Here is a 27,924-nt window from a genome sequence, read left to right as displayed (position 1 = left end):
AGAAGCAAACAAATCAGACTGACAATAAAGCCAATCAATGGTGAGCAATGAGTGGGCTAAATCCACAATAGGTCTTTTGCAACCTGAGCTTTCTAACTTCACTGGAGGCAGGCACCTGAGAGTGAGAAAGTTAGTTGAGAATTGTCATCGAGTCTGTAGATCCATTTGGAATATTGAATAATGTGAATTTATATTCGTATGCAGAGAACGATAAAAGGTTACATGTAACCCTACATCTTTTTCTGCACACATTCACTCTTCGGTCGGTTGAGAGTTTTCTGCTAATTGAAACATACTTAATATCAGTTTCAAGTAAAGTTTTCTTTTTCCCCCCCCAATTCAGTCAATTGAAACAGGTAACAATGAATCCTATGGGATCAATCCATACTTTAACACTGCATCACACTTCCTAGATGGGTTGATATTAATTTTAATGTTTTGTTTCCACTACAAAACAAAGATTTTAATAACAGCAAAAAGCACTACAATACAGCATGACAAGGGCAGCAGACCCAATTCTCTATCAAAAGCCATCATGGAGATCACAGTGGGTGAGGAAATAAACTCACTGGTTCATTTTCTCCTCAGCACAAACTGTAACAGCTGGCGTTCCAGCCCAAATTTCCATCTGCATAATGAGATGGAGGAAAAGCTTTCCTATGTTGGCTTTCAAAAGTAGAGGTAATGAGTACCTACCTGACAAATAATTAAAGTTAGTATGAGATATTGTGATACACGATCTCAAAGTCAGAGCCTTAAGATATCTACTCTTTCACCCAGTCTTACATACACAATACTGCAAATATTTAAGAGGACTACACTTGTCTTATTTGTTACAAGGAGGGTCTGTTTTATTTTCTCCAAATGGCGACTACTATCAAATATCTTTTACCTTTTGCTTGTATCCAAGTTAGGCTGTTTTGTGTGCATAATTGAATATCAAAATTGGCCGCACTAGAAGGCAAAGGTATTAATTAACGTTGCATCATCTGCATGAATAAGTACCAGGCTACTGCCTTTGTGGACTTGAGTCCCTGGGGAGTTAAAACAATAAGGGAAGACGGGCATAAAGAAATTAAACAAGTTTAGAAAGAAAACACAGCTCTGGTATAATCTGTTCTAAGTAAACAATCTATGCAGGGCCGCACTTTGGTCAAATCCTACGGAGAGAGATATCTGACTACAGTAAGCGTATGGCACAAAACCCAGGAGAAGGCAGATGTACTAAACTGGGTATAGCTTATACAGAAAGGCTGGTCATACTCAGTGCAGTCAACTAAAAATGTCTCACTTCCACTTGATAGCCATCTCTCAAACCCTCGACAGACAGCCACTATCCCCTTTGATCGGCCAAACATAAAAAGGTAATAAAGATTAGGGGATACACATGCTTGCAAACCTCAATTTTTCTGAAACTGCAAAATCACATTCTAGCTACAGAGGCCCTGAGAAGCCCCAACCCTCAAAACCCCCTGGTATTCTTCCCATCATTAGACACAGCCTTTAAGCATCGCTATAAATGAAAAACTTAACCAAAGTAGATGTGTATATCCACTCGGATTTATCTTCAAAATCAGGATTACTTTTATTTTTCAGCTTACCAGTACCATGGGTAAATCTGTTTAGGAGGATTCAACATATCCCAATGAATATTAGCATGTTTCTCTTTAGCCCATTAACGTTCTCCAGTAGTTATTGTGTATTGGTTTGTATCAATCAGAACTGCTTCACAAGAGTTCAAACTTTCGTTCCCACTTTAAGAACTTACTTGAAGCTTATTCTGTTTTGTATTTCTTCACCCCTTTAAAGCAAGCTGGGCATGACAAATTATTTTCGAGTACAATATATCCAAATTTACCAGCTCTAAGTTCTGGTGCCATTCAAATTTAAACATGGCCCCGGTGATCGCCTTTGTAGGGCAACTAATATGCTGCAGGAAGGAAACCAGACAATGTAATAAGAGACACACTATGTCATTGATTAAAGGTCACCCGTGGTCACTGATCTCCAGTATCCTCAGTATGTAATTATTTCTGCTTGTTATGATCAACTTACAATTTCACATATATTACTACACAATACTTCCAATTGTGGAGCCTTGTATTCCTGTACTTTACAGTCATGTCAACCCTCAAGCGTCTTTCATCCCTGACAAACGCAAGCACAGAGGGCTCCATTGCAAATTCTGTTTCCTTCTCTTTTTCAGTTATTCATTTTCCTTTTTTCATTGCACTTTTATCCAAGAAGTCCTCATTGCTGTTCTCTGGGCAGCTAGTACACTCCAGCATATCCCCCTGCAGGACTGCCCTCTATCTCTTTTGAGATCCTTGGATTGAATTATATAATCTCCTTTCTCGAATCAGTATTCTGTTTTTCCAACATGATTAATTTTCTATGTACCCCTTTCAAGGTGTCCCTGAATTCATTTGATTTCCTTAATTTCTTGCATGGGGAAGAACACTAACAAAACAAGAAAGATGCCATTTCTGTGAACACCAGCCCCATTGCCAACATGTAACACCATTTCACCCCTTTCCTTTGTACCCCTAATCATGCAAATTGAGGTGTTCATCTCCACAGACATTCGATGAGGAAATGATTAGGCGAGAGGGAAGAGAGAGATATGAATCCACAGCCTTATTATCTAAAGAGAGTGAAGTTAAAATATCATCAAACGGTCTTGAAACAGATTTAGCCAGATTAATACATTGCTCAACTACAACAGCTACTTCTGCTATTAGTGAGTGAGATACTCTTTCAGACAACAGAGCAGCAGCTACCAGACAAGTCTTTCACCTGCGTTTTTTTCTTGGTAGGACAGCTTGACAGTTGACTGTCACTACAGACAAAGAAATATTTAATTTAAATGCATTTATTTGACGATTTAACATGTACAGAGATGTAAGCACTTTTTGTCAACCAAAAAGGTCTACTATTTGTTCGATCTTTTTACGAAGACCTGGACTTTCAAAACAAGTGATCTATGGGATAGGTTTCACCTATAACTCAAACCACTCATGCTCAAGATAATATTCTAATCGTAACATGTAACCAATATTTTTTTGACAACTATGTTATAGGAAATATATCAGTTTCTATAATTAAGTGAGGCCTCATTACCTTTTGCTTTCCTGACCAGAAAGGATGTGGTATTATGGGCTGACTGTACCTACTTGAGCATGAACGAAGGTTAATATGCAATGCACATGGTTGCTCCCAGTCTGGACAAACAGTAGGCAAAAAAAAAGGGTTTGCCAGAGGCCCAGACTTTGGCAACCCCATTCCACTCATCAACGTTTGTGGTTTCATTGCACCACTACTACAGAAGATTAACAACTCATCATAAAAACACACTACGTAGAAATAATTCACAATAATGGGCCATCAACTCTCACCCTTTTTTCTTGATGAAGACACACTTTGTGTATGGACTCCTCTGTCAAATTCTACAACCGCACACAAAGTTGTACATGCAAATATATAGCTGCTGATAGAACAAAGTAGTTCATGGATCCATAATTCTTCGCTAGAAACTGTACTGTAGACAACTACTGCAGTTTGTCAACCCTTACTAAGCAGCCCTCTACAGCTCATGCAAATCTGTTTATCAAGCATTTGGAGGCCACAGGGTACTACGCAACACTCCCACGTATACCTTATAAATAAATAAAACAAAATAAAGAAGGAGCAGGGTACCAACAGAATTAATGTTCAACAATATAAAGACCACCAAATGTGTAGCTGTTATTAACAGGTCTGAAAAGCAATACATTATCTAAAATATGAATACTGCCTCATTGCGTTTTGTGTGCAATATTACATGCCAGAAAAGAGCTCCATATCACTTCCAGATGTAGAGGAAGCAAATTTCACCACACGTCGGATATATCTGGTCTAGTGGACGGAAATTGTCAAACATTACCATTACTTACGTTGAAGGTTGCCAATGCTTCCAAGACGCTCTTCTCTATAAACTCATCAGTAATTCTGCGGGATGGGTGCTCATTGAAGACAGAGTTCATTAGTGCAATCTTTGCCGCACTGCGTCTTGCTTCCGCTTTTGTTGGGCAGAACTAGAGAGACAACAAATTGATAAGACGCAACAAAAAATGTACAGCAAATTTATCTTATTCTCAAATTAAACAAAAAAAAGGTAATTAGTTAGCTATTATTCCAAGTATAGAAACAGCTTTGTCTAGACTGTTTCAGTTAAAGGCACTGTATTAACCCAAACAGAATTCCAATTTATGAACATTATTAAAAGTCATGAAGAGGAGGGTAGATTAAAAACAGTTTTCCTTCAAGAAGAAACAATTCACTTAAAATGTGTGCCACGCTAAATAAGAATGGTGAAAGATTTGTGGTTAGGGCCGAGGTGAATAGCGGCATACATCGCACATTTGTGCAACATTAAACAAGGGCTGGAAGTATAGACCCTTTTGTTCTTAATCTCAATGTAATAGGTTATGTATTTCTATTTATATTTTAAATGCTTGTTATGTTAGTTGTTTTTCGTATACACCGTTCTGCCTCACGCGCACGTTCTCTCGCGCAATGTTTCCTTTTGTTTTTGTGTTCCTTCCAGGCAGCTCTGCTTGACAATCCGTGTCGAGGTTCCGAGCCTGTCAGTTGGCGTCGGACCCTCGGATCGGATGGTCGTGCCTCTGCTGTCGTGGGTCTTTCTTCTCGGAGAATAAACTTGTTTTCTTTAAGAAAAACATTTCCTGATTTTCTGGCGTCCTCCTCTCCCTCCTACATTCTTTCCAACCTTTTCTCTCCTCTACATGGTGGCTAGTGTATGGTTTTTACATATTTCCACTCTGCAGTCCTGTACTTCCACAACTCAACTCTGGCTATTGCTGGCACTTTTTTGCCTGGTGTTCATACGCACTGATGACAGATTGCTTGCCCCTTGACCTTCCACCCGTCCCCATCAGAACAACAGCATTTCAAAAGCCAGTAAATCTTGCCGAAGCAACCTAGTGGCTTTGACTATGATTTGAGCCATGATGCACGGCAGCATACCTAAAAGTGTAACCAAAAAAGAAAAGAAAAGCGCTATGATGCGGCATATCACTTTCTTTTTTACACCCTCCATGTTGCACATCATCACCCCTCCACTCGAGATGCCTCCCGTATGCTATTATTAGAAATAAAAGTGCGTAATACACCTACTAAAACACAAAAAAATTGTTTATATATGGAAACGTATGCCTATGGTACCATTCAGAACGGATATTTGCGGTCATATAGATGGGTTTTGTCTGTAGATAAAAGACAATGGATTCTGCAAGCGTTTACTAGATTGGGCTACAGTATTCTCAATATGACATAATGTGCAGATTGGGGTATCTTCTGAATAGAATAATCAGGCTTCCAGCCAATTATTATTCTCTACTTAGTTCAATTCATAAACTCATGACACTGTTTTAACGTTACTATACAAAAGTTTCGGTGGGAAAGATTATTTAAAAAAAAAAAAAAAAAAAAAAAAGTTAACATCTTTCCAGATTTATTTTTTAACCCACTAATTCTTCGGAAAACCTATAAGACCTGGGTATCCAACAGATTTGGGGAAAAAAGATCCATTCTTAGGGAGATGGAAAATACTGGTAAGGAAATAGTGAGTATCTATAAATTAGCAAAAATGTTAAGACCGGAACCATGAGAATGTATTGGATGGTAACCTGTTAACTAGGTTTAGAATTGGCACCTTATATTTACCCCTTCTCATTATGGTTGGCCTCATTCTACTCCTAATACGGTGTATCCATGCAATAAACTATTCCTTGCAAACTATGATCCCTTTGATGTTTTTTTTTTTTTTTTAACTGCTACAAATTCGCTTTCATTACGTACCTTGTTTCATTGCCGACAGGCTTTAAATTCACAAAACGGATATTATTTTTATATTTACAAAGGTTGCCCTCTATAACTGTTTGTTTTGGAGTACGGCCTAGTTTAACCATGGCTATAAAAATGAGATCTGTGGTAGAGGAATTATTCTATAATAATGTTTTAATAAGTATACATGTGAATTTTAGACATGCACTTTTATGGTATTTCATGAAGAAATGTATTACTTGACACACTGCGAATGCTAGGGCATGAAGGGACACCCACCCAATGTGTACAGATAAGAAAACCTGCGGGTGCTGTACACCTCCGAAACTGCAAACTGGCCACATACTTTTGGTAGTAAACTTACTAACGATACAGGCACTTTGCTACATTGCAGACCACCATTAACAATAGGACAGGCCATATACTGGGCAGTAATAATGTGTGACAAACAGGAGTGCTGAAAGACTACCTTGCTTTTGAAATGGCATTAATCCTAGGTTTTATAAAACCTACCACGGCAGCTGGTTAGGTTCTTAACCAGAACTCCTGTGCGATGGTCTGGTGTGCCGGTGGCAGCGGTTTACAAAGTTACTGTTCAATCTGAGTTAGTTATGGGTGGGTGGGGACCAATGACATGACAGGACCTACCCAACCACAAAGCAACCACTGCGGAAGCAAAGAAGGAAATACATAAAGATATGTCCAAGAGTGGGGCTGATTGTGCTGTACCACAGATATCTGCAGATGACAGTTCAGAAATAGAGTCCTCTGCTGACGAGTTACCACGTAATAAGCTGGATTTTCAGGGGGAAATGCGCCTCATGCAAATGGTCACGCCACCTCCTGGGCAAAATCGCAGGCGTGGCCGAGGAAGCGGAAGACGAGGCGGGGTAAGAAGAAGAAGCAACCAACAATCAAATTAGAACTTAATCCCGGACCAGTCAATAAATTGAATCACTTGAGCACTGTGGTGAACATTTCGCACAGTACCTTGACTGATAATCAGCTTTGTATACTTGATTTAGGATTAAGCTTTTGCCCCAATATTCAATGGGACTATGTTAACACCCGTATTGAACTGTATAAATTTGTTCGCAAACTACGTCTCATTAAGCATTTCTCAAACAAAGATATAAATCGAATGATAGACAACGTCAACCAGAGGGCTGGACTCTCTGGATTCAATATTGCTGATAGCTCAGAATTGATAGCTATCAATGAGTTAGATCATGACAGCAATGAAGCTAGATGTTCCATACATGATGATACAAACAAGAGTACAGATACGCTTAACCAGATGGGATTTATAACTAACCTTCATGATAAAAGTAATCTAAAATTGTTGAGCAGATTTAATCCCCCACTACCCAGTGGCAATTTGATAGACATATTTCATGAGTTAGTGATTAATGACATCGACAAATTTCGTAGTAAGGGCTCTTTGAAGACATCGAGAAAGACGAGATCGAACTTTACGCAACGAGATTGGCAGGATCTAAATACACTGAGGTCGAACTCTTCAATTGTCATTAAGCCCTCAGACAAGGGTGGCAACATTGTTGTCATGGATACAACTGATTACACTAAAGAAGCGTATCGGCAATTGATGAACAGAGAGCATTACGAGAAATTAAAGATCAACCCCTTACCCCAATACCAAGGGACATATCATGATATGCTAAATGAATGGTATACTAAGCAATTGATGGATTATGATGAATTTATGTATTTGAAAATTGACTATCCTAAAATTCCATGTATTTACTTCCTACCTAAAATTCATAAGAACAAAACCCATCCTCCAGGTAGACCAATAGTCAGTATGAATCAATCATTACTCGAGAACACCTCACGATATTTGGACCTGTTCTTATGTACCTTTGTCACAGAACTACCTTCATACCTTCGTGACACCAATGATTTTTTGACCAAGATACATGACATCCCATGGCATAAAGACTACTTGCTGGTCACCATGGATGTAGCATCTTTATATACATCCATTAAACATGAATATGGATTACAGGCCTGTAGGTACTTTCTACAAACACGATCCATTGAATTCCTGGAGCATACTAATATGCTCCTATCGATGCTACAATTCTGCCTTACACACAATCTGTTCCTTTTCGATAATGAAAGCTTTTTACAAAAACAAGGGACAGCTATGGGGGCATCCTTTGCTCCCACCTATGCCAATTTATATATGGGCTGGTGGGAGAAGGAGGTGGCATGGTCAGAAAGTAACAACATCTATATGGATAGAGTGATACTGTGGGTGCGATATATCGATGATTTGTTCATTATTTGGGACGGCACAGAACAACTGTTGTTGGAATACATAAATGTACTAAATAACAACCAACTCAACATCTATTTAGATGCTATCTTTAGTAGAGATACTATCTCCTTTTTAGATGTCCAACTAAAAGTAGAAAAAAAAATCATCTTGAGACAACTATATATCGAAAGCCCACGGCCTGTAATTCCATATTACATGCTAATAGTGGGCATCCTCATGCACTTAAATGGAGCATACCATACAGCCAGCTACTGCGGGCTCGCACAATATGCTCTGATGAGAACCAATATGACTTGGAATCCAAGGCAATGGTGGACAGGTTTCGAAGTAGAGGTTATCCTCCAAAAATTTTAAGTGATGCACTATACAGAGTAAGGAATAAAAGTAGAGATGAGTTACTTTTTAATAACACAGTGACCAGCAATGATTCCCAACACTCAGCACCTAGAGTATTCTTTCAGTATAACCAACAACATGACTCACTAAGAACTATACTCCAAAAAAATTGGCACGTTTTACAGAACGATCCTATTATCAATGATCACATAGAAACTCATCCGTCCATAACATTTCGCAAAGCACGTTCCTTGGGAGATTATCTAACTAGAAGCTACTTTTCAGCAAAAACCAACACATCTTGGTTGAGCCAAAAAAGTTTGGGATTTTGGAAATGTGGCCATTGCAAGGCCTGTAAATACGCTCAAAATACATACAAATACCAAACTTTTGATGGTCGTCAGTGCGAGATCAAGGATCGAATCACATGTGACACTGAATTTGTGATTTATGTAATTGAATGTGGATGTCATAAAAAATACATTGGAAGTACCATTCACAAGTTAAAAGTCAGGTTCTTACAACACTTCAGAGCCATAAAAAATCATGACAAAACCTATCCTTTGGCCAAACATTTCTGGGAGGCACATAAAGGAGAATGTAGTACCTTATCCTTTTATGGCATCAAACATATCAAAAACAATCCCAGAGCTGGCAACAGAACGCTTGAGCTCAGACAAATGGAATCCAAAATGATTTTACTATTGGGTTCCGAATCCCCTTTGGGGCACAATCTTGATGCTGAGCTCTATGTCCATCTTAGATGATAATATACCGTTTACTGCTTTTATTCTCATTTTAGAAAGAGACTCTCTATGTTTTCTAAATTCTAAAAATAGTAGTGCTATTTCAGCAGTATTTTATTTACATTCTCTTTTTAAGGATGGGTGAGAAGATCATAATTAACTCATATGAACATGCCATGATAGAATTTGTAAAGTAGATATGACTGAGTAATTTTCTTTATTCTGAGTTCACACTATAGTTTGATGAAATTTAGGTGTCATTAGGTCCTATGAATGATTATATAGATCTGTACTGTGCTATTGATGATGATTCTTTAATTTCACTTCCCTGTAACTTGGCAAATGCAGAATAGGTAATATCACATATAGAGATACATATATATATATATGGAATATGATATGGGACTAAGAAATCAATAGAATTGGCTGTTTTAATTGGAGTTTTGTAACACTTTGATGCACTTTATATGCTTTTTTGCACTTATTATCAGTATAGATTTTTAGCACTTTGCACTTTATGCTGAGGCCTTACTTGAATACAACCTATCTACATGTGTCTATAGAATTACCTGCTATACAGATAAGGATAGAGATGAATCAGATTTGATCATATAGGCATTAGATATATACTCAAGCACTACAATATAGTCAAATAGAATTTTAATACAGGATATTAATTAGTTAGTAATAATGATATTTATATATAACGAATGACAATCGAAATATTTAAAAATATGATACTACAGTTCCTTCGTTCATATTTATATTTATATTGTTACTTTTCCTGTCATTTGAGTAATGTCTTTATATGACCGAACATTATGAATTATTGGAAGCTATTGCCTTTTCTCTATTATATTTGATATTTATGACTTTTTAATTCTAATTTTTTCTGAAAGTATTAGCATTAATGTAGGTTCATTCTCTTATCAAGTGTTGTATTTAAATAATGATCATTACATGCTTCAAAATGGCCGCCGCTTTTTCAGTACACTAAAGTGTTATGGAAATAAATGAAGGACTTAAAATTTGTATGTAAATGATGTTGGCTGAGCAGCCAAACTGTCCAGTAGAAGGCGTTTTGCCGAAACGCGTCGACAGACATCACACTCAGGACTCTGTGTTACCTGTATAACAAAATAAATTCATGAACTAAATACGAGCGCATTGGATTTAATCGATTTCGAGATTTGGGAGATACTTGATGGGATCGGTGCAGCCGTCAGATGGCTATCTGTCCATCTGTTGAAGAAATATATATATATATATATATATATATATATATATATATATATATATATATAGATAGAGAGAGATTATTTAGATGGTAGATGGTTTATGACAAGCCTCGTGTAAAGGTGATGTAAAAGTGACGTAAGAAGAGTCAGTGATGAACGTGAATGCCACTTACATGTCAGATGTATGACTGTAAGCAGCATAAGAGATTAACTTCAAACCATTCCTGAAAACAAACCCAGCTTCCAAGGCTTATTCTCCATTTTCTTACCTGAAAACTGCCAAAACAGCTTCCACCTGGCAAGGTGACATAGCAGACATACGGGGGACTGTTGGAAGGGACCATCTCATACACCACAAGGGCTCCATTTTTCAGATCAGCACCACGCGTTTGCTTCATCTGCCAGAATTCTTGAAGTGCTTCGACTACATTAACTGTAGAAAGTGGAGGCAGTTAGTAAATAAGTGGTGGTTTACAATGGAACGTATGTTATTGCGCAATCATTTGTTAAATGTCTTCAGTATGTTTTATTGCATTTTCGGAACTAAAACTGTAGATTCATAAGTCCCTCGCTATGTACTATTAAAGCACTTCAAATTCTTTTGATCGTTCACTGGGGTTCCTACAAATTAATTTAATTAAAAAAAGAATAGCAGCATTAATTCAAGGGCGCTAGAGCCTCGGTTGCTAGGGTTGCAGCTTTTGAAAGCCGCCAGTTGTAATAAGGGTGGCCATTGCTGCAGTCAGACCACAAGTCTCAGCAATACGGATTTAGCAATAATGCATTCAATAGCATTAATTCCAGACGAACACACTAATCTTTCCCATCAAACAAAGCCCACCAGTCTCCACTTGGTAAGACATTTGTTCACGTATAACAACGCACAATCATAAAACTATAACACATGGAGAGAAGAAAAGAACCCCAAATTAGCTTGATGTTTTACGATTTTCATGATGGAAATGTGAGACAAACCGAATTCTAATTTCTTTATTTCAGTGTGTCAGTTCGTCTGGTACGAAATCTCAGTCTGCATTGCCAGATACGAATAAGTCTCAATTAGACAACTTCACACGAAGAAAGCCTTTTGTGCACAGCTTACATCTTATTTGCAATATAACAAGTGTGCATTCAAAGGAACTCAATTAGGTCTTTCATTTTGTATTAGCAGGACTAACTTTACAAAGAAGCTGCATGTGTGTGCATGTTTAGCATAAAAAAAGGTAAGCATTTTTGATACAAGCTGGAAGGAACACTTTATTATAGTACAACCTTTGCACTCCTCCAATAAAGACTGGAGTAAGCTACCACTGTTCGCGCTCGTAGTCTTTTGCTCCAAGTCTCAAATATTGTTTGGGAAATTACAATATAACAAGCCAAGATCTGAACAATGGAGGACAACCAATAATTTATTGTACTAAGGTAATCCAAGACTATTTTATTTTTAAATAAAAGAGAGAGGAATGAGGACCGGTTTAAGAAACCAAGCCAGCTAAAGGGATGAGAAATACGTGGATGCTTACACCCACCAAATTAGTAATTTTGAACAATGTGCACAAAGTGCACATTATTATATAAAGTGCATTAGTAACCAAGAAAATGAAAACGTTTGTTACAAAATTTGACTTCAGAGAATGTACATAACTGGAGGAAATTGGGGTATTATGCAATGAGGCGGGTTATGCTTCACTATGCAATACCTTTATGTTACCCCTACTAGTTCCTTTGGATGCACAATAATGAACCCCTAGCTCAGTCATTGTAGTGTGGCACAGAGCAGTCAGGCTTTATCAAATTAACATGTGTTAATCATTTCAGAGTACCAACATGGACGATTAGTAATTCACACGACTCAAAAGAAATCTGAGACTAATTTATAAAAAGAAAGTAGATTTTTTAATATAATTTTAGACACCAAAACAAAGACAATCCGATGAGTATAGCCAGAATCATGGAGTTTTAAAGTGAAAATAGATCAGTGTGTTTCACTGTTACAAGACAGTACCATTACGCTCAATGGGAAATTACACTAGTGACCCTTGTTCACTTGCAGGTCAAGTTCAGTAGAAACCACTGGATGGTAAGGTGAGGACGGTCACAAGACCACGTTCTAACAGTAGAGTTTTACCTGGATGATAGGGCCTGGGTACAGAGTTGCCCTGGGCTGTCCCAGATGCTGAATGTGGGAACTGGATTTGTTGCTGGGACGGTGCTGGTGAGGAAGAGGATACAAAGTTTGAGGACTGGACCCACAGGGTTCCATCAAGGCACAGCATCAAAGTTATTGGTAGCCTGACTGGCTACCAACAAGCCTTGGGAGTAGCAAATACAGCTTTTGGTTATTTCGACGTCCTGGATTTTGGGGCAAAAGAGTAGCTGCCTGAAACTTGATGGATGTCAGGACTGCATTTCCCACAATCCACTGGACCATTTACCTTTGGGCGATCCCTCGGAGGGCCCGAAGGCCAGTGATTCTTTGGTTGTGGAAGTGCAATTTGCCTGCGGGTGACTCATACCTCTAGTCCAAATGAGTTCTGTTCTGGAGTTCCCTTTGGCTTACAGAGCGATTTCTTTTTCCTTTGGAGATGGTCACTGGTCCAGGACGAGTCATAGTCGTGCAGTTGCAGGGTGGTTGCCACAGGTACAGTTTATCACACCTTTGTTTTGTGCAAGATCTGAAGTTGCAGACACGGGTCTCTTCTTTGTCCTTTGTTGCAAGCTCGTCAGATCTGTGGTTTTGTGGCCAGGTGAGCCTCTTAAATCCTAGATTTAGGAGACACTAGGGGTGTTAGTGCTGGTAGCCATTAGGCTACTAGCTCCAGCAGCTAACCCACCCCTGAGATGACTACTTCCTATGGAGGGTGCCACCCTTTCTACCCAGAGGTCTATTCCGTGCCACTTTTAAAAATGTCAGACCTTGTTTGGCTGTACAGACCAGGAAGCCCACCTATTGGGTGTAGCTATCCTTCTGGGGGTGTACTCCTCATGACTACCTACTTTTCCCACCTGTTTGGGTTGCAAATGTGTCTGGGGTAGGGGGTGGTTTGGACCTTCTCTGGGAGGAAGCCTACTTGCATATCAGAGGTGGAGTGGGCTTTGCAACCCACTGCTTTGATGTGCCACTTCACTAACCAATCTGCCAGTGAGGGAGGAGACACCTCCTGCCCTGACAGGCCTTTGTTTTTCACTCCTGGGAGTGTTCACACCTCCTGGCATGGGGTCAGATTAATGGAATGAAGCTGCTATAGGGAAATATAAGCTTGCACTTCTATATGCACACATCTTTAATATATTTTACTTTGCCTCAAGGGCTCAGAAGACCTATCCTTAGTGGTGACTGACATTAAAAATATGGGTGTGACCTTGCCATTTCTGGTGAGGGCAAAGTTGTGTTTGGGCAGTTTGCAATGCTCATACAGTCTGCAATGCCAGGACAGCTGTCATCTTTTTACTTGGCAAAAAGAACAGATGATGGACGGAATGCAGATCAAATCAAACATTCACCCCTAGTCACAGATCTGGGTTTAATCCATCAGTTTTTTTGCTCACCATCCCATTCTAGTTTGGTCCTAGAATGCTTGTTTCAGGTCCAGGGAGGACATAGCTTGGCAGGTCGGGCTGGACATTTCACATGGGGAACAAGGTCAAGACGGATTTGCGTTTGGCTGGGTCCAAACTGGAGTGGCGCGGTGGGCAAAAAAAACAATGTATTAAACCCAGATCTTTGTGACTGGGAGTGAATTTCTGCATTGTTCAGCATTCCGCCCATCATCTGTTCTTTTTGCTTTTACCACCCTAAGTGGTAAGGGTATACCAAGACGTGGGTCCTGTGCTCACTGCACCACTGGATTCAAGCTAGCCTTACTGATGAGGGGTGATACCCCAAAACCGGTCCCAGGATGCTTGTTTCCAGTCCAGGGAGGACCTGGCTTGGCAGATCAGGCTGGACTGTACCCATAGAGAACAGGGTCAAGACTGATTTGCATATGGTTGGGTCCAAACTAGGGTGGTGCGGTAGGCAAAAACAAACAACGGAGTAAACCCAGGGTGAATGTTTGCATTGTTCAGCATTCCATCCATCATCTGTTCTTTTTGCTTTTATTTTTTTACTTGGGTCATTTAGGGTAGCACAATCAGTGCTGCAGGTCCTGGTGACCCCTTCAACTCCCATGCCCTGGGTACCACAGGTACCATTTACTATGGACTTATAAGAGGGCCAACTGGGGACACCACTTCAAAATGCAACATATTTCAGGAAGAGCACTGCCCACTGGGGCCCAATTTTCAGGCTCCAGAGCACTTTCATAGTCAGAATCCTCAGCATTGGAGAAAAAAGTATGGGGTTGACCATACAAAAAGGGCACTTTCTTACAATAACATCCCATCAGAAAATAACTATCAACAACAAGTCATAATTTACCTGTTGAAAAATTGAACGCTTGGGCCATTCCAGATATCCAACAGAAAGATAGAAGTCGTAAATTTTGGAAGGCGGGCACAAGAATTCATTGGTTTTATTACTTTCTGAAGGACCCTCAGCTAGTAGAGCCTAGTCAACTAGGTAACAGGGGAATTACTGTGCAGAATTATGGGGGAAATAGAAAACTGCATAAATACAGCCCATGAGAAGCTGTCATGTAGGTCATTAGTTTTACATTCTGGATCTTTACGAGTAGCCAATGGACAGCATGGGTGCTTATGATCTCATAATGCCTAGGAAACTACAGCCCAGGGCCAGCTGTCACCACGTCCGACAGTGTTCAATTTACAATGGATATTCACAACCTTAAAGTACGTAAGATTGTCTCTGCTCAGCATACTTTGCCTAAAATCCTGCATTACAGGTAAGAGTTTGATAATAGGCTTTAAACAGGCTCTTGGTTTACATTTTCAACTGTATAGGTAATAATGCATTTAGAGAAGTAAATATATTAAGCTTTTCAATCGGTATTATTAAAAGCACAGATTTCCAAGACTACAGTAAAATTATTTAGTTTATGTAAAGATCACAGAGGGTTTAGAAGTAATTCAGGAAATATTTAAAGATATGGAGGCACACACGAAGCACTGTATGAGACAAGTCAACTACTTTCATTTTGACTACGTCCAACTGCCTAACTTAGGTAATTGCTTCACCTGGAAAGTCATTATCTGGATGAATGTCATCTAGGTGTGAATTATAGTTAACCTCAAGCACCATGTCAAGACCAAACTGTTATTCTAACCCGTAGACATATGTATTATCCAAATTGCCAAGCCTAAACAGAAACCTAAACCAACTTCTAAGCTTGAATCCCACAACACTGAAATTCCCCATGAACCCTAAAATGTCATTATTGAGGTTGAAGTCTACTCAGCCTACCGTAAATCCAAATAAACGTAAATTGCAAATCTCAAGGCTAAGTCATGTAGCAACCTCTGCACGGTTTAGTTCAATAGATACAACGGAACTTAAAGAAAAAAGTTACTAATTCAAGTCTCAAATGTGAGGACCTATCACAATACAAGGAAAATGGCCCTGTGATCACATTAGCAGTAGCATGTTAAATCCTTCAGAAATCCGCCATAAACTGTGCAAAGACAGAACATTCCAAGCACATGCCCCCAGGGAGATTTAGTTGAAGTAGGCAAAATTAAAGAAACAGGGGTTTTTGGGTAAGCCATATCCTGGGCAGGAACATAACACACATCTGCTGATGTGTGAAAGTACAATGTATAGTTCGCAGAAGAAAGATCAGGTGACTGCCTCAAGTACTAAAAGGAATAAGGCTTGGGTCTACAAAAGGATCTGATAAAGAGGAAAGATGACAAGCAACAGAGGAAAGCAGAGAAGTGTCAGCAATCCAGAAGCATGTTGTTGGAACATAGTGAAGCACAGAAAAACAATGTTGGTGATGGTGTGGGGTGAATACGGGCCTATGGTAAACTAAGAGGAACTTCCTGCTTGAATGAGAAAAAAAAATAACTTAGATTGGAAGACCTGGCTCTAGCGTCTACTCAGTTAAAGCAAAAACAAAAGAGGTAAAGACATCAGTCACTGCCTCCGTTGCTTAATGGTGAAAACCTCATTAAAACACAAATTGAGCCACTAATTAAGTGGTTCCCAATCTGTGCGCAGCAGCTCCCTGGTGCGCCGTCAAAACTAGCCAGGGGCGACGCACACAGTTTGGGAACCACGGGTAGGTGCTTTGAATCGCTAGCACTCATCAGGGTATTGTAAACAGAAAAAGGACCCTGCATTAATTACCAGCGGAGGGAGCCAAAGTACCATTAATAATATCCCCATGACAAAAGAACAAAAATAGTTTCCAATAAATGGTTTTCAGCAACCTGAACAAAAGAATAAAGAAGACAAACTGTAAATGGTGTAGGAACAGGTAAAGAGAGACACACCAGCCTCTGTGACAAATCTGAATGTGGGAACAATGAAAACAGAGTTCATTTCTCTGGCCCTGACAAAGCAAGACGGATACCAGAAAGACATAATGTATGAAGGTGGCTGAGAAGAAAGGAGAATATCCAAGAAAAAATGAAAAATAATAACTGACCCATTCTAGCACAGGAAGGAGATGTCAGAAGCAGCTGCCAGGTGGGTTACATCCTTTCACCAGTTTTGTCAAAGGAGATGTGGCCTAGCAGTTAGAGCTGTTGACTTTAGAACTGGGGAACCAGGCTAGAGTCCTGGCGTCGGCCACCATCCTTTGATTCTGTGCAAATTACTTAATCTCATCAGTGCCTATTTAAAAATAAAGCCTGACCCTATGTAGTGTCATCTGGTGCTCTTCTAAAGCTCTCTAATGCCCTCATCAGTTTCATCCCAAATATTTTCCAGGCTAAAAATGGTAGTACCCCTGAGGCTGGGACTACATTCCCCCACCCGCCAAAAAATGGCAACATAATGGGGGAGCCGTGGCCAACACGGCCAATAGGTCAAATGACCCGGGGATCGAAAAAGTTTGGGAACCACTGCACTAATTTCACATTAACAAAGGACCTTCTCTGGTGTAGATTTGACATAGATGTACCTGGTGCAGGGATGTAGATAAACTATCTACTTGTCGATGGAACTGGATGCTTCATAAAGCTACTTTTCTAGTTAAAAAAAAAAAAAAAAATCTACTTGTTCCTTTGGTGCCATGCAATGCGGCAACAAATTATGGCAGCAATCTCATTACATAAGAGCTCCGATAATAAAGTCTACGATTATTCCAGGGCTAATTCTATAGTAGAACTTGAATACTAACAGTTTCCTTATTTTGACACCTTTATGCAGATCTACATACAGGGGCTGGGGTTAGGGATAAGCAATAGTTCCAGGGTTGGATTGACACTGAGTCTGTACAAACCTAACGTGCATGTTTTAAGGACTTTCACCAGGTTTTCTATAATCTTTTCCCATACTGAGCAAGGTTGATAATTGACTCCTCACAAAAGGTCAGAAGTAAAAGTTCTTAGTGAATTTGTAAACGCTCAATAGATTTTCACATGAGCAAATCTACACATGCATATTTGCTCGTGCTAAAATACAAGTTCACAAATATTTTCTATGGTTACAATTTCCTGGCCTACTTCTGTGGATTACTGTGAATTCATGAATTAAGTAAATCTGGACTAGTGCAAAGACAAATAACACAGGTGCACTTTTTCCTCTAAGAACTCTGTTTTTTTTCAGTGCCATGAACTACGCCAGCAACGTGTGTTTTTGGAAAGCAAAAAATATTTTTCCATTTTACCAATGTCTGTTGCAGAAGTACAGGCCCAGCAGATTCCACAACACTAGTTTTTTTTAAAAGCCATGTCAAAACAAGACACACATTGACAAAACCAAAAAAAAGACGGACCATCAGAGTCAGACATATTGGCTTTGCCAAGGCTTGTTTATTATAGTTTCCCATAATCTTGTTGAAACTGGTTACACTTACTTTCCATTATGAATATTTTTTTTAAATACTAGCAGACATCAACACCTTTAATTAAATGATGCTTCAAAGAAATTTTACCTAAAACTTCGCAGTAGTTTAGTAAAACCTTTTTTTCCTAGTAGCATTTTTTGTGAACATTTTATTTTGAAAGCAAAGAATCAACAATCTTGCTATCAAGCTTCTGCAAATATCTGCCTTTAATCGGAAACCATTCTGAGTGTTTTTTATGCAGCCTCACATTAATAAACTTTGGAAATGGTGTAAACATTTTTTTCATAGAACCATGTTGCAGCGTATTGCTGTTTGTGTAGTGCGTGACAGGTTGCCATGCTAAGTTTATGTGAGGGGATTCCACTTCTGGAATCTGGCCTCCAGCAAGTGACAGTTGGAGATCAGATTTCAGCACTGTTGGACATGCTCGAATGTGTAGCTATAGGAAAAGAAATAAATGATAAAATGATTTTCTGTGAGGACATATTTTCAATGACAAAAGTATGGATAATGAGAGTAGGATAGAAGATGTTGCAAGTCAGCAGCAGACCACGGATGCACAGCCAGGTCAGGACAAAGAAAAGTCTGAAATGCTTGAGGTAGCAAATACTTTGGAGGATGGAAAGGCACCTTTGATGGAAGAAAGTGCTGTTGTGCAAGATAGTGTTAGTGTGAGTTCAGTAGTCACTAAACACAGTTGAATTAAAAAAAAAATAATAATAATAATAATAATAATAATAATAATAATAATAATTAAAACAAAACTGGTGTATCTTATTGATTTTAACTGTTAACCTCACTCTGAATTTTCAGGAAAGCTCATTTTATGGACTTCATACAAAAATATTGATTGTTACCCTAATTTTGCATTGGCAGAAAAGCTTATCTTATGGACTTATAGAAAAAATATTGACTGTCTTTACACCTAAAGTATTTATATCATTATGCATATGTACATTATGTTTTTGTAAAGGTGTGTGTATATATACACACATACACACATATTTGCAGAAGCTTGAACACAGGATTAATGAATCTTTGCTTTTACATTAAATGTTCACAAAAACATTCAACTAGGAAAAAGTGTTTTGCTCAACTATCATTACATTTTAGGTACCATTTTTCTTTGAAGCATCATCTAGTAAAATGTGTGGAAGCATGCTAATGTTCCCAAAAATATTCATAATAAAAAAATTTGTGCAACGAGTTTCAACAAGATTATGTGAAACATGAAAGTAAACAATCATTGGCAAAGCTAACAGGTATGACATTGGTTGTCAGTCTTTTGCTTTTGTCAACCCTAAACAACATGTCCTAGATGTCAGGCTATAGGAATTCCACACCCCTGCTGGTTCATTGTGTTGTAATATCTGTGAGCCATGTCTCGAAGCAAGAGTGCGGAAAGTAGCTGAATGGAAAGCAGAAGTATATAAAAAGAAATTACGATGCATGCGGAGCTGGTGGAGTTTCACTGAAGCAGATCCTAGAAAGGAGAGCTACCTGCTACTCCTTACAGTTCTCGGATGGCATGCAGAAGCCATCTGATTCTCCACTTGGAGTTCGGCAATATGGACCAGAGAATAACAGACCTAAAATCAACAGTTAATCTGCTGAGTTTTATATCATTTTGGAAGGGTGAGGGTGTGGTACAGGGGAGAGACCTTTGGACTAACTTTTATAATACCAAAAGTGCAATCCTTGGCAAAAATGGGATCACCTTACAGAGATTAGGAGGAAACTCTAGAATATGGAATGGGGGAGGAAAAGTTCCACTTTGCTAATACTGTTCGCAAGTGATGTAAGGGTTCAAGAAGGTCAAAGAAGTCTGCAGAAGGCTTAAATTTCACACACAGACAAAAATGCTACACAGCTGAAGAAATGGAAGTGGGTGAACAGAAATATTCAGGGAAGACAGTACCTGAAGGGAGATGGTAGTTGTGTAATGTTGCAGGAGTGACACACATCTCACAGTATCCCCATTACGTCCCTCTCCAAGCAACTCACATAGCTGGTCCACACGGCCCTTTGTGAAATATTGCTGCTCTGGTACGCAGCATCAAACTGAAGGCATTAAGAGGCAAAGGAGAAGAGGAGCTTGTCTCAGCGATAAGAATACAGCATGGAAGAAGCTTTGACAAGTAACATGCTTGAAGCCATAAAGTGCCTCATCTAATCCTTCTTGTCATCAGGCAACACCTGCACCAAGATTTCGGAGAAACTGGGAAACAGTGAGAGCAAAAGGGAGAATTCCAGCATATTCAAAAATCAGAATAGTGTTCCTGATTTTTTCCCACCACTCTGCATCCCCTTCCTTCCCACAAAGTACAGTAAACACATTCAGGCTTTGCTGGTTGTCTCCGTTCGTTTTGACCCTTCCGATATATAGTCCTAGCTTGTGTCCAATTCCATTCCTGCTCGTTCTAATTTTGACTGAGGTTAGATCATTATAGATTCTATTGCCGTATTCTTTGGAGATCCTCTTTATTCCACTTTCTCAGTCCTGGTCTCCACACAAAACGTCCTTCTTCAGTGTTTAAAAACATCACAACTACATATGAGGGAATACTATTTTAAAGAAGAAAATATCAAAATGGTCGCTCTAGGTTTTTTGGCATTACTTCAAACAGAACATTTAACATCCACCTCTATTACCTACATATGGCACACTACAATTTTCCATATCTATTACTTAATGAATAAAGCTTTTACCAATGTAGCTGAATCGTGGCTAAAATAAAAGCATTAGACAGAATTAAATGGCAGATACAAACACCCAATAAATAATAAAGTGATGAAGGTGGAACAAATGACATTATTTAAATAGAGGTAAGGAACAACTCTAACTTTTTCTTGAAAATAATTAGGAGGATGAAACAGGGAGAAGCAGTTCTACCATAAGTACCATCAAGAATGAGAATCTGAAAAGTGAGAATTAACAATTTTATAAATCTAGTACTGTGCCCATCAGGGGTTTTGTGCCACCTGCAGTCCTTATACAAGAGCAGTTTCCTACACCTGTTGCCACCAGCCGAATTCCTGGATCCCATTTGTATCATCTGATGCTGGGCATCACGAGGAAAGCCATAGACATTCTTTCCAGCTTTCTCTCCACGTGTTAAGTTTGACTCTCCAAGTTCAATACTCAATCAGTCAGGAATTATAAAGTGTGGCAAATCACCAGTGAGCGTCTCAAGTGACTGGGGCTGCTAGTAGTTTCATGGTGCTCTGTTCTTTCGAACAGCCATGTCTTACGCCCTTTTCTGAATTCCCAGAGCGATGTGGTGTTCCTGAGGTGCAGGGGGAAGGTCGTTCCAGGCTTTGGCCATCAGGTGAGAGAAGGAGCATCCTCTGTGGGGGTACCTGCGAGGAAAAGGTAGGCGGATTGCAGGTGTTTGGTGGGTTGGTGAAAGGTAATTCCCCAACCAAGTCTATGCTCCTAAAAAGGTTAGGTGCATGAAGCAACATTTTATTGTTCATAATACCTGAAATACTGGCCTTTTCTACCCAACTTCCAGAAAAGTGCTCTTTTGAGAGAAAACTGGTTTATAACCGTAAAATAATATCCACCTAACTCTATTAATCCCTCGGGTGCCTGGTACGAGCTGGTCTCGTCCTCAGGCACAGTTGGCAGATCAACCTGCCCAAGGGGGGAGTGATAGAGCTCCCCTTGTGGGCCTCCCACCCACACACCCCCCCGATAAGGGATGGAAGGGGAATCACTCTAGACGCCTGGGATAAATTCTTTGCTCATTTTTTTTTTTTACAGGAGGGGAGCAACCCCTTAGGCAAGGGTCGCTCCCCTGGGAGGAAAACTGACTTTAGGCCATTTCTGCCCCCATTGGGGGAAGAACAGCCTATAGGCCAATCAAACTACTAGACACAGGGATTTTTTTCAGGTCAATTTCACAGAAGGGGAGCCACCCCTTAGGCACAGGTCGCTCCCCTGGGGGTCAATTTTATTTAAGGCCATTTCTGCCTCCCTTGGGGGCAAAAGCCACTAGGCATCAGGGATTGGTATGTGTTTTGATGGGGGGGGGGGGGGGGGGGGGGGGGCAGCCCCATGGGCAAGCGTCGCTCCCTATGGGGGCACATTATTGTTGGCCATTTCTGCCCTCCTTGAGAGCAGACTGTCCTATTTCTGTAAGGCCTACCAGAGACACACAAAAAAGGGGGTATGGCCATACCCTCACCTCAAATAAATGGGGACAAAGTTGTTCTGCCCACCGGTGGGCAGGGTGGGACCTACTAGATGCCAGAGATTATTTAAAAAAAAATAATAATAATATTTGGGTGGTGGCTACCAACCAGTATGGGCAACGGAAGTGGGTTACAGTCTTTCAGCTCTCCCCCGCACCCTAAAACATCTCATCCCATGGCAAGCAAGAGGACATTTGATTATTTTGGGTTTACATTTGGGACATGAGAGCTTGTCTAACTCTGAACATCGCCCCACTTGGAATGGTGATGAGGGCTGTACTTTTTGGACTGAAATGTAGAAAAATGCCATGTAGAAAAATCTATGAGACCTAGACACATCTGAAACTATACATCTGGATGAGTCCAGTGTGGTGTGCTTCACATGCACCCTGCACCATTTTCTAACCGAAAATGCTCTGCAAACCTCCAAGTTTGCTTGAAATCACACATTTTCCCCACATTTGTATGATGGAACCTTCCAGAATATGCAGTAGCTGTAATTTGGCTAATTTATTGGTCTCCTCCAGGGGAACCCACAAATTCTGGGTACCTCTAGAATCTCTAGGATGTTGGAAAAAAAGAACGCAAATTTGGCATGGGTAGCTCACGTGGACATAAAGTTATCGCTGCCTAAGCGCGAACTGTCCCAAATAACCAAAAAATGGCCTGGTACCTGAGTGGGAAAAGGCATGGCAGTGAACGGTTTAAGACTGAGGAGGTAAACACACATTTACAATTGAAAATAAACAATGAAGCACACCACTATGTTTGCTTACTACTAACTCACAAATGAACAAATATATTAGTTTGCATTGAAATTGTTTGTGTTATAACAGATCGATGCTGCATATAAGCAGTTGCCTTTAAATCAAGAAAGGCTTGTTTAGTCACCTCAGGACAGTCCACGGTTGTCTTGTCCCTAAGGGACATGTGATTCTTTGTAAAATCTGAGATAAAGAGCAAACAGGTGAAGTGTACAAGTGCTGTTGGTACTATATCCTCAGCACTTTTGGTTCATAAGCTGCTCGCTGGAGGAAGCTCATCTTAGCCTCTAGGAGTATTATTATACTTTAGTACTGGGACTGGAAACTACCTGCCTTCACTGTTCATATCCCATGCCATGATTCTCCTTATCACAACTAGATCAGGACACCGAACACCTCCAATTGACTGATTGCTTCTACACAACTGCCCAACCACTCCTTTAAGTCGGTCCGCATCAGTGCTAGTTTCCTAAGTTGTGTTTTGCAGAGCATTTTACTTTGCTTGTATGCCACCTACATAGCTCTTGAAGTGGCCTAGATCATCAGAAAACGCTCACACAATTAACTTATTCTAGCACATTCTGCCTTCCTAACAGAAATACTTGTAGGAACCCAGAGCTTTAAATTATTTAAGATCCTGTGTCCATCCCACAAATCATACAACCGCTCACAGCCACTTAGACCATAATCTTATACTTTTGCCCATTAAATAGTAGAGTAGCCATCAAATAAAGTACAATTATAATGGAACCGTCATCATAATGATGCATATTCTGTTCAACAGGGGTGGGCTGGAAACAAATATCACCCTTGGCAAAAATGTTCAAACCAACCTTAGATCACAGGAGGCTGCTGGTTTCTGCACCTTCAATCAACAGTCTGCTTCTTGGTATACTGCCCAACCATAGCAAATCTTAAGGGGAGGGGCAGGCGGGGAGGAGATGAAATAATTTAAAAATAAAAAAATAAGACCTTACCTGTTTCTGCTGCCTCCGCCGCCTGGAGCCTCTTCCCTCAATGGTGTTGGTGTCCCAGCAGTCCCCCGGACACCAGCACAGGCTTCCCCACGAAATCCTGGCGCCGCTCTCATGCTATACCTTGTATGACAGCGGCATCAGGATTGGTCTGGGCAGCATGGTCTGCCGCTCAGACAGTGCATTGGGGTCTGTGCAGTTTTTATCAACCCGGCTGTGTTGTACGGCTGGGTGGGAAAACTTAAGTGCGCATGTCCTCCTGTCCACTACTTGCTAACCCAACTGATATGGGTTCAGTTCGTCTAACATCTACTCCCCGTGCCCATCTACTTAACGTTACCCACAGCTTTTACACCAAAACAGCTATGCAGCATACTACAACATAAGCCGGCTCATGCAATTATTTACCTCCTTTGTGGTCACCCTGCCACAATACACCTATTTGTAATTACGCCTGTATGGTTTGTTCCTATTACCCGAGCTTTAAGTCGTGCCCTAACGTTGTTAGTATTACCTAGGCTAGGTTCATGATCCTACTTAGTTTTGTACTCACTTGCGACGTACCTCCCATTACTTTCTGTTTGCAACCTCCAGACAAGTTACTCACCCCGTAATGTGTATCCCTGGCCATCAGTGACCCAGATTAACAGCTATCCAGGTCTGTTATGTAATCGTAAACTGTATTTTTACGGCTCTTATTGCCACTGACGAGGCGTACCCATTTACCGAACGATACCTCCTCTGGCAGTGATTCCTTGTGGTCCCCGAGATGTAAGTAAGTTCTGGTTGTGGCTTGGCTTCCCCAATCCCTGTTCCTATCCCCTGTCTGTTGCCTTCGGGTCGCATACCCAACCCCATTGACTTACCACGCCCGTAGCCCTGGGTGTGCTTGGCGAAGCTCCGTACCACGGCCTCCACTGCCTCGCGCAGAACGGCAGGGTTGCCTGGGCTCCCGGGGGGACAGACCCCGAGCAGGCCAGGCGGGGGCGGAGGAGCAGAGGCCTGTCCCAACGTCCCCCCGGTGACTCCCGGCCGAAGCAGGGTGGATGATGGGGAGCGTAGGGATAACCCTACCCCCGGCTGCAGCCGCTGGGCCCGCACAGACTCCATGGAGACCCACGGCCTCCTGCCTCGGCTAGAGATAACGGGCTCCAAAAACGCAACTGTCGCTCATCACGGATGGTGGGCGGGATCAACCCACACAGCCAATAGTAAGAAAGAGGAGAGCAACAACCCACACATGCTCAAGAAAGCGAGCTGTCACTCAGTGCGTCAGGTGGGCGGAGCTACACGTTTCAGCTGTTATGTGAAGACGCCCCAAACTAGATTTATTTATTTGGGTGTTCCGTTTTATAGGGCGGGGCTCCGCCCGATGGTATTGAACGTTTTACATGGCCACCAGTTATTTCATTTTCTGTCACATTCATTGAGTTTTTATTTTTTTAGGGACAGGGAAATTGTGATTTGCCCAGATTCACAGAATATTGAGCCGAGACGCGAACCTGGTTCACTAGTGTAAGCAACCCTGGTCGTTGACCCAACACCTTCTCCTTACAACCTTTGAGAACAGGCCCCGAGCAAGGGCTAGTAAGTTGATGTTGTTTAGAACTGACCCACCAAGTAACCACTTCAATGTCAGGACCAGAGGCCTCGGATTATTCATCTAATTTATTTACTGCAAGAATACAACAGCCAATGAAAAGTTTTTAACAATTAAAGTAAACAAAAAGTACATATTCCATAAACAGTGTATGTATGACATCACACTCATCCTCCAATTATATGCCAATTCATGCCTACATACCCTGCTGCCCCCATGTTGCTTTCTCTTTCTCATCTGTTCAGGAGCCTCGAGACAAGTGAAACTTTTTTTTTATGTCTAATCGTTAAATTCTTCACAGTGATCGTTAAAGATACGCTTTACCCACGTGGAAGATTGACACCCTTTGGCAGCTTCAAAGTCGAGTCCCAACGCGAGGGATAAGTATTCGCTCTCCCCCCAGATTTTCACAGTGGCGTTCTCACCCTCTTGGAGGGTCCTGGAGCTGGCCTCGTATGTGGACACCTGGAGGGAGAAAAGAGTGGGAAACATGGTGGTTGCTCAGTCCTCCTTGTATTGCGGTGGAAGCTCGCCATTTGCTTTTCAGGGAACGCAAACTGCTTTCTCCTCTGAAAGACGGTGTTCTATTCTTACTCAATTAGATCCAAAGCTTGCAGAATTGTCAACAGTGGTGGATGGCCCTTTGACCAATGGTCAGTTGTTTGGCGATTATCTCTTCACAGACTTTGGTAAATAGGTGGTCACATTTTCCAAACTGGACAAAGTCCAGCCCTCCCTAAAGAAAGTCTTTTGTGGCTTACTTTAGGCAGGGCCAGGCGCCACAGGGGCCGAGCGCCAGGCCATGAATATAACCATGCCTCCCCAGAGGTTATCAATATAGAGGACGAGGAGGATATAACAATGCCCCTGATGAAGGCACCTTATCCCACATCCAAATCAGAATGTCTTGTTGTTCATTTTCTCTTTATTTTACACAAATAACATGCAAGTGTAACATTACCACTTAATAGTTATCAGCTGCTAGACTATAAAAATGATTAATTCCATGGTAGCAGGATACGTGTCAACAGACCCGATTAATGCGGGAAATTCCTGATTTTGTAAGACATACCTGGCATTATTTCAGCTGTCTCCTGCCTAAAGTTAGTTTCATTGCAAAGTATGTCAGTGGGGAAATTAGGTCTCTTGATTTGTTTTCAAAATCTCCCTTTTTCCACTTTCGAAATGCTGGCATGCATTAAACAGTATATCAATAGTTTTGTATGGACATATCTGTAATAAGGGGACCAAGGCATAAAACAGGTAAGAACGATCCTTACTCGGGAGCGCCAGAACTAGTTGCCAAGACGGCACTAAACAAATGCTTCTGAGGATGAGCTTTTAAGCCAGGCTTCTCCAACAAGTAGTGAGCCACAGGTAGCTCTCCACCTAACTGTGAGTAGCTCTCCTGTGTGCGGCCCAGCCTACTAATTTAGATGATCTTACTTTATTGAAATATATGTATACCAAAAATAAGCGTATGTATTTGAGGTGACAATGTGTGGATTTTAAGAACTGAATAGTTGATGATTCGAGAAAAATGGCTCTATTTAAAATACATTTAAAGCCGATATCTGAGTGATACATCAAGTGGCCTTGGGCGACTTAGAATTAATATCATAACCTTAGTGCCAGTGGCGGCTGAAAGCAAGGAAAAGTGGTGGAGCAAGTGGGGACAATAATTAAAAAAAGAAAAGAAAACCTACGTGCCTCATGTTGCCTTGCTCCTCGGTGTTCTCCGCCTCCAGCTCCTGATGCACGGTCTCACAGGCTCCCCTGTGCCAAGCCAGACTCTGCTCTCATGCTGGTATTACCCAGCATGAGAGAAGCACCAGGATTGGACGCAGCAGGCTGGTTTTACACTCCAAAAGGGAGCAGGAGCCTGTGCCTGCTATTCTTCATTTCCCAAACTTGGAGATATCTAAGTGTGCATATCGGTTTGGCCGTCCGAAGACAGCTGGCCAAACCACATGCGTACTTGCAGTGGCCTGTGTCCACCACTCCTCCTGC

General features: G+C 40.8%; 1 protein-coding gene across 1 annotated transcript in view; it reads right to left on the bottom strand.

The window, feature by feature from the left end:
- The window catches only part of LIX1L (limb and CNS expressed 1 like), a 42,476-nt gene extending 16,950 nt beyond the window's left edge, over nt 1-25,526 (bottom strand). Inside the window, exons 1-3 of the mRNA XM_069217954.1 lie at nt 25,181-25,526; nt 10,736-10,899; nt 3,933-4,073 (exon numbers count right to left, since the gene is read on the bottom strand). Of these exons, the coding sequence (XP_069074055.1) occupies nt 3,933-4,073; nt 10,736-10,899; nt 25,181-25,424 (549 nt within the window). The 5' untranslated portion in view covers nt 25,425-25,526. The remainder of the gene's footprint in view (nt 1-3,932; nt 4,074-10,735; nt 10,900-25,180) is intronic.
- Between the last annotated feature and the right edge of the window lie 2,398 nt (nt 25,527-27,924).

This window comes from Pleurodeles waltl, chromosome 12, assembly GCF_031143425.1.
Source record: "Pleurodeles waltl isolate 20211129_DDA chromosome 12, aPleWal1.hap1.20221129, whole genome shotgun sequence".
Taxonomy (NCBI): Eukaryota; Metazoa; Chordata; class Amphibia; order Caudata; family Salamandridae; genus Pleurodeles; species Pleurodeles waltl.
The sequence above is the reverse complement of the archived record's forward strand: the minus strand, read 5'-3'. Positions and strand labels throughout refer to the sequence as shown.